The 7,028-nt window shown below is 64.4% G+C and overlaps 1 protein-coding gene across 1 annotated transcript in view; it reads left to right on the top strand.

The window, feature by feature from the left end:
- The first annotated feature begins 128 nt into the window (after positions 1-128).
- GRN (granulin precursor) overlaps positions 129-7,028 on the top strand; it is a 25,253-nt gene continuing 18,353 nt past the window's right edge. The window contains 5 exon segments of the mRNA XM_074849663.1: positions 129-268; positions 524-1,218; positions 4,474-4,902; positions 6,772-6,868; positions 6,871-6,986. Coding sequence (XP_074705764.1) covers positions 544-1,218; positions 4,474-4,902; positions 6,772-6,868; positions 6,871-6,986 — 1,317 coding nt within the window. The 5' untranslated portion in view covers positions 129-268; positions 524-543.

Genomic DNA, 7,028 nt, shown 5'->3' with positions numbered 1-7,028 from the left:
GAGCCGTTTCCTCGACCGGGCGGCAGCGGGTCCCCTCCGCCATCGTCCCTTCCCTCCCGCCCCGAGGGGAGGAAACAGGGGGGTCCCCACCGCCCCTCTCCTCCGGCCGGGGGCCGGGCACCCAGCGCTGGTGCGGAGCCCGGCCCCGTCTTTCAGCGAGACGCTGGCAGGAAACTGGGGCGAGTCGAGACCAGCCCGGCGCAGGCAAAAGCGAGACCCGCTGCCGCGCGCCCCACCGCCCCCGCCTGCACCCCAACACCGGCTGGAGGTGAGATTTGGGGGCTCAGTGGCTTTAGGGTCTCAGGCGCTTGGGGCTCGGTGACTTCGGGGGCTTGAGGATGGTGGGCGAGGGCGGTGGTGGTGACCTCCGGGCTGTTTCAGGCGGGTTTGGGTGGTTTGGGGAACATCCACATGGGCTTGGGGCTCGACAGGGACCCCCCAACTCATCTCCCCCGGGGTCCCCACGCACCCCAAGAGGGTTTGGGAGCTGCCATCAGCCCTTTCCCCTCGCCGTCTCCCGCAGGCGGAGGTGCTGGGGTGGCCATGGAGGCGGCGGTGCCAGCGGAGGAGGCGTTGGTGCTGGTGGAATACGGCTTCGAGTACCGAGCCAAGGACGGGACCCTGGTCTCCATCAAACCCAACGAGCGCTACGTCCTGCTGAAACGCACCAACCACCACTGGTGGCACGTCAAGAGGAGCGGGGACACCCGGCCCTTCTACATCCCTGCCCAGTACGTGAAGGAGCTGCCCCCCATCGCCACCCCGGCCCCGCTCGACCCCCCGCTGCCGGGGCCCACCGGGACGGATCCAGCCGCGCTCACACCGCCGCCAGCCTACGAGTATCGGTTCATCGGCGCCGCCGAGACGGAGGAGCCGGCCGGAGGATGCTCGGTGCCCCGGAGGGACTCGGTGCCCCGGAGGGACTCAGTGCCCAGGAGGGACTCAGTGCCCAGGAGGGACTCGCCGCCAGCACTCAGCTCTTTTCGGGTCCCCCCGGGGCTGAGTCCCCACCCCGCCGAGCCCGTGCGACCCTCGCACTCCCTGGATGACCTGGCACGGGAGACGCTGGCACCGCGCAGTGCCACTGCCACAGGGTCGCGTGGGGACCCTCCGGGACACACTCACCCGCTCAGCAAGAGCCGCTCCGAGACCCTCTACACCCCCGGCAAGGACAGGGACGTGGCCAGGAGGTGGCCGGGGTCTGGCCATGCGGCTCAGGTATGGTGACATCCCCTGTGCTGTCCCCAAAAGCAGCACTGGGGGGGGTTGAGCGTGGCAGGGAGGGGGGGGGGGGGGGGGGGGCCAGACGCCCAGGTCCCCTGCCTGATTCAATGCCCCCGGTATGACCGTGTGACACCCAGCGCAGGGTGGGGTGACACTCAGGGGCTCCCCGGCACTGCTGCCACCACCAGGACCCCCCGTGTCCCCCCCACTGAGCTGAGCCCATGGGGCAAACCTGTGGGCCAACCCCCCCATACCAGTTTGCCAGCAATTATCACCTGGAGGGGGTGAGCGACCCCCACACTGGGCACCCACCCCAAACACGGTCCATGCTCAGCCCCCCCTGCACCGTGCCTCAGTTTCCCCACCCTTATGGGCACCCCTGGGCTCTCCCACCCCCCCACACTCTGCCCCCATAGCAGCATCCCGCTGGGGTGCAGAGCCCTGCAGTGCCCGTGGTCCCTGGGGGGGGGCCCGGTGCCACCCAGGGGTCTTTGGGGAGTTCCACCCCCCATCGCAGCAGCATTCCCGGGGCGAGAGGAGGCAGAAAGGGGTTAACAGGGAAACGCAGCAGCTCCTCCCTGCCGGGGCGGGTGTCTCACCTGAGCGCAGCACCCAGTGCCGGAGGTGGGTGCTGGGTGCACCCCAGCTAAGGCAGGCACCCCACCACCCCAAAATCCACGCTCGCCCCACACCAGTAAGTAGTGAGGGGCCCTTTCCAGCCCCCCCCGGGGCTCCCTCCTGCACCCCTCTTGTGGGGGGCACCCAAGGGTGGGGGGTGTCCCCCAGCCGCTCGCCTGCCACTGACAGGGGCTGGGGCGCAGTGGGGTGAGACGGTGATGGCAGAGGGGGGGGGGTCCCACGTCCTTGTCCCCCCCCCACCCCAGCACCTCTCTTTGGGGTAACCCCAGGAACTGCAGCACCCTGAGCCCCGTTGTCCCGTGAGGGCGGCTGGAGGGGTTGTGCTGCCCGGGGCTGTGTTTTGCCAGAGGAAAAGGGGTGCTGGTGGCGAGGGGGGGAGGCTGTGTTTTACACCCCATTTTACACCCTGTGACCCCAGCTGTGCCGGATTAACCCCTGGTGCTCTTTGCACACCCACAGCCACCGATCCCCCTCGGGAAGGACCCAGGGTGGTCCCCAAACCTGGTGCCATCACCCCTAAACCCAACCAGTGCCAAAATCAACCGGCGGTGGCAGCGGTGGGGCCTCGGCCTGGCCACCGTGTGCATTGGACGGGGTGATCCCGGTGTTGGGGGGACGCAGAAACCCCCCAACTCATCCCCGTGCTATTGCCGGTGGAGCAGCACGATGCCAGATGGGCCAACCTCAATTTGGGGGGAGTTTCCCCGGCTGCATCCCCGGCACAGCATCGTCCCGGTGCGATTCCGTCCTCGGTTGGCCTTGGCTTTGCCGGAGCAGGTGACGAGTGACGAGCGGTGGGAGTCAGGGTGACAACAACCCCAAAAAAAGCCAATTCCGCCGCAGGGCCAAGCGTCGGGCTCGGAGGCGGCTCTTCCGCTCCCCGAACCCCAGCAGGAAGCGCGGCCGGCGCGGGGCCCGGCACAGGGCGCCATCGGCCTCCCCGGAGCCTCTCGGTGCCCCACTGGCTGAGCCCCTCCCCGGGGGGTGCCCACCAAGATGGGTGACCGGGCATCGGGTGCGCTGCAGCGGTCCCGCAGCCGGGTGTCACGGCTGCTGCACTTGGGGAAGGTAGGCAGCACCCATGGGTGCACCCAGCCGGCGGGGGGGTGGCGTTGTGGGGTCACCCCCACCCTCCGAGCTCCTTCCCGAATTTCCCCCAGGTGTTTACGCCATGGAGGTGGCACTGGGCACCGGTGGGTGCCAAGATGCCCGTCGCAAAGTGGCAAGGGGCACCCAGCCACCCCCAGGGGGAGGAAGACCCCCAGGGATGCACCCATGGGAGGGAGGGAGGTGCTGGGGGGTCTCTGCACCAGGCGTCCCCCACTATCACCCCCATGTCCCTTGTCCCCAAGATGAAGGTGGCCTCTTGCGCTGGGTTTCCGGCCCCACTCGCCGCAGCGGGGAGGTCATGGGGTGACAGGGGGGGAGGGTGATGGGGTGTCTCTGAGGACACTCAGTCCCTTGCCCCCCTCTGCTCCAGGGTGACCCCAGGGACACTCCACCCACTCTTCCCCCCACCCCGGGCTGACGGGCAGGGTCAGGGTTGGGAAACTTTGTCCTCGCGGCCGTTGGAGGGAGGCTCAGGGGCTGTAAAACTGGGGAGATCAAAGGGTGCCAGGAGGGCATTCCCCGCCCACAGCCACCCGCCTGCGGCCGCCCGGTCCCAGGGGACATGTCCCCCCACCCTGAGCAGCCCCCCTGGAGCAGGAGCAGCCAGGCAGCCGCCCCAGGGGTGCTCAGGGCCTCATTTGGGGATGTGGTGATGGGGCTGTCGGTCTCAGCACCCGGCTCTGCTCACTGGCAGGGTCTGGGTGCTGGGGTGGGTGTCAGGGGCTGTGGGTGCTGGTGGTCTGGGTGCTGGTGACGTGGGTGCAGGTGTCAGTGATGTGGGTGCTGGCAGTGAAGGTGCAGATGGTCTGGGTGCTGCTTGGTGAGGGCAGAGCCTGGGGGTGCAGGTGATGTGGGTGTCGGAGACGTCCCAGGGTGCTGGTGTTGAGGGTGCTGATGTGTGGGTGCAGGTGGTGTGGGGCGAGTGCCGGGGTGCTGATGCCAGTGAGGTGGGTGCAGAGGCTGGGGGTGCAGGGGAGGGGCGTGTCAGTGGTGTTGGGGCTGCAGACGGTGCAGGTGTTGGGGGGTGTCCACGGTTTGGGTGCCAACGATGTGGGTGCTGACAGTGTGGGTGCAAGTGCCGGGTGCTGATGCCGACGCCCCGGGTGCAGATCCTGGGGGTGCAGGCGCAGTGGGTGACGTGGGTACTGGTGGGTGCTGACACTGGGGACCACGATGTCCCAACCCCAAACCCTCTCCACGTGCGCAGGCTGCACACTCCTCCCCGCTGCCAGCTGGGTGCTCCCTGCCCCAGTGTGGGTGCTGAGGGTGCTGTGGGTGCCCTCCTCCACCACCCACCCATCGCTCGCAGCTCCTGCCCCGTGGGAGCCCCCAGCAGCCAGGGCAGGGCAGGATCGTGCTCCTCGGCCCCTCACCCATCCGCCAGCCTGAGCACCACAGCGGGGACATCCCGGGAACGCCGTCCCCAGCAGCTCTGCCCCACGGCTCGCCGCACCCATCGCCAACCGCAGCACCCAAGTCACCCACCCGTATCCCCTCCAGGCACGCAAGGACCCGGAGGAGCCGCCCACCCCCATCTACCTCAACATCCAGGAGCTGCGGGAAGAAGCCGCAGCCGCCAGCTCGGCCCCGGAGGAGCCCGGCAGCTCCGTGTCGGACTGGGAAACCCACACGGATACGGACAGTGGACATTTGTTTTATTATAACCCGGTGACGGGCGAGACCACGTGGGACTGTCCCTTTGGGCAGGCAGAAGATGGAGTGAGTCCCGTCGCCTCTCCCGCCTCCTCGCTCGCCCACAGCCCGGAGTTTCCCGAGTGGGAACAGTACGTGGATGAAGCCAGCGGACAGGCTTTTTTCTATAATTCGGTAACAGGTGAGACGTCGTGGGACCCCCCCCACGCGGGAGACGGAGGCAGCTCCGGGGATATGTACCCTGGGGTGACGCGGTACAGTCCCATGGAGCAGAGGGTGAGCACCCAGCGGGGCGCGGGGATGATGCAGAGGGGGATGGAGATGGGGATGGAGATGGAAACGGAGAAAGAGATGGAGATGGAGATGGAGATGGAGATGGAGATGGAGATGTGGATGGAGATGGAGATGAGATGGAGATGGAGATGGAGATGAGATGGAGATGGAAATGGGGATGGAGATGGAGATGGGGATGGAGATGGAGATGGAGATGAGATGGAGATGGAGATGGGGATGGAGATGGAGATGGAGATGGAGATGGAGATGGAGATGGAGATGGAGATGGAGATGAGATGGAGATGGAGATGGGGATGGAGATGGAGATGGAGATGGAGATGGAGGTGGAGATGGAGATGGAGATGGAGATGGAGATGGAGATGGAGATGGAGATGGAGATGGAGATGGAGATGGAGGTGGAGATGGAGATGGAGGTGGAGATGGGGATGGAGATGGAGATGGGATGGAGATGGAGATGGAGATGGAGATGGAGATGGAGATGGAGATGGAGATGGAGATGGAGATGGAGGTGGAGGTGGAGATGGGGATGGAGATGGAGATGGGATGGAGATGGAGATGGAGATGGAGATGGAGATGGGGATGGAGATGGAGATGGAGATGGAGATGGAGATGGAGATGGAGATGGAGATGGAGATGGAGATGAGATGGAGATGGAAATGGGGATGGAGATGGAGATGGGGATGGAGATGGAGATGGAGATGGAGGTGGAGATGGAGATGGAGATGGAGATGGAGATGGAGATGGAGATGGAGATGGAGATGGAGATGGAGATGAGATGGAGATGGAAATGGGGATGGAGATGGAGATGGGGATGGAGATGGAGATGGAGATGGAGATGGAGGTGGAGATGGAGATGGAGATGGAGATGGAGATGGAGATGGAGATGGAGATGGAGATGGAGATGGAGGTGGAGATGGAGATGGAGGTGGAGATGGGGATGGAGGTGGAGATGGGGATGGAGATGGAGATGGGATGGAGATGGAGATGGAGATGGAGATGGAGGTGGAGATGGAGATGGAGGTGGAGATGGAGATGGAGATGGAGATGGAGATGGAGATGGAGGTGGAGATGGAGATGGAGGTGGAGATGGGGATGGAGATGGAGATGGGATGGAGATGGAGATGGAGATGGAGATGGAGATGGAGATGGAGATGGAGGTGGAGATGGGGATGGAGATGGAGATGGGATGGAGATGGAGATGGAGATGGAGATGGAGATGGAGATGGGGATGGAGATGGAGATGGAGATGGAGATGGAGATGGAGATGGAGATGAGATGGAGATGGAAATGGGGATGGAGATGGAGATGGGGATGGAGATGGAGATGGAGATGGAGGTGGAGATGGAGATGGAGATGGAGATGGAGATGGAGATGGAGATGGAGATGGAGATGGAGATGGAGATGGAGATGAGATGGAGATGGAAATGGGGATGGAGATGGAGATGGGGATGGAGATGGAGATGGAGATGGAGGTGGAGATGGAGATGGAGATGGAGATGGAGATGGAGATGGAGATGGGGATGGGGATGGAGATGGAGATGGGGATGGAGATGAGATGGGGATGGGGACAGAGACCGAGATGAAGATGAAAATGGTGACAGAGATGGAGATGGAGATGGAAATGGAGACAGAGAGTGAGATAGAGATGGAGACAGGGATGGGAAGGGAGAGGGAGAGGGAGAGGGAGAGGGAGAGGGAGAGGGAGAGGGAGAGGGAGAGGGAGAGGGAGAGGGAGAGGGAGAGGGAGAGGGAGATGGTGGAGGTGGGGCAGCCCCCATCTGGGCTGGCCACAGCTTTGGGATGCGGATGCTCTTGGTGGGGCACAAGAGCTTGACCTGCTCTTCTCTCCAGCCGCCCACTCCAGAAACGGACTATCCCAACCTGTGTCCAGATGAGCTGCAGGGTTATCCCGAGGAGGACTATTCGCCCGTGGGCTCCTACGATCAGGGGCTGCTCTCTCTTTGTCCCCGAGGTGCCCCGAGGAGCTGGGCTCACCCCCGGGCTGGTACGGGCACAGCCATCCCGAGGGATCTGTGTTCTGCCCCGAGCACTTCACCTCCGACACGGTATGGGGACAGGGACAGGGGCGGGATGGGGATGGGTGTAGA

The sequence above is a fragment of the Strix aluco genome, chromosome 24 (genome assembly GCF_031877795.1).
Source record: "Strix aluco isolate bStrAlu1 chromosome 24, bStrAlu1.hap1, whole genome shotgun sequence".
Classification (NCBI taxonomy): Eukaryota; Metazoa; Chordata; class Aves; order Strigiformes; family Strigidae; genus Strix; species Strix aluco.
The sequence above is the reverse complement of the archived record's forward strand: the minus strand, read 5'-3'. Positions and strand labels throughout refer to the sequence as shown.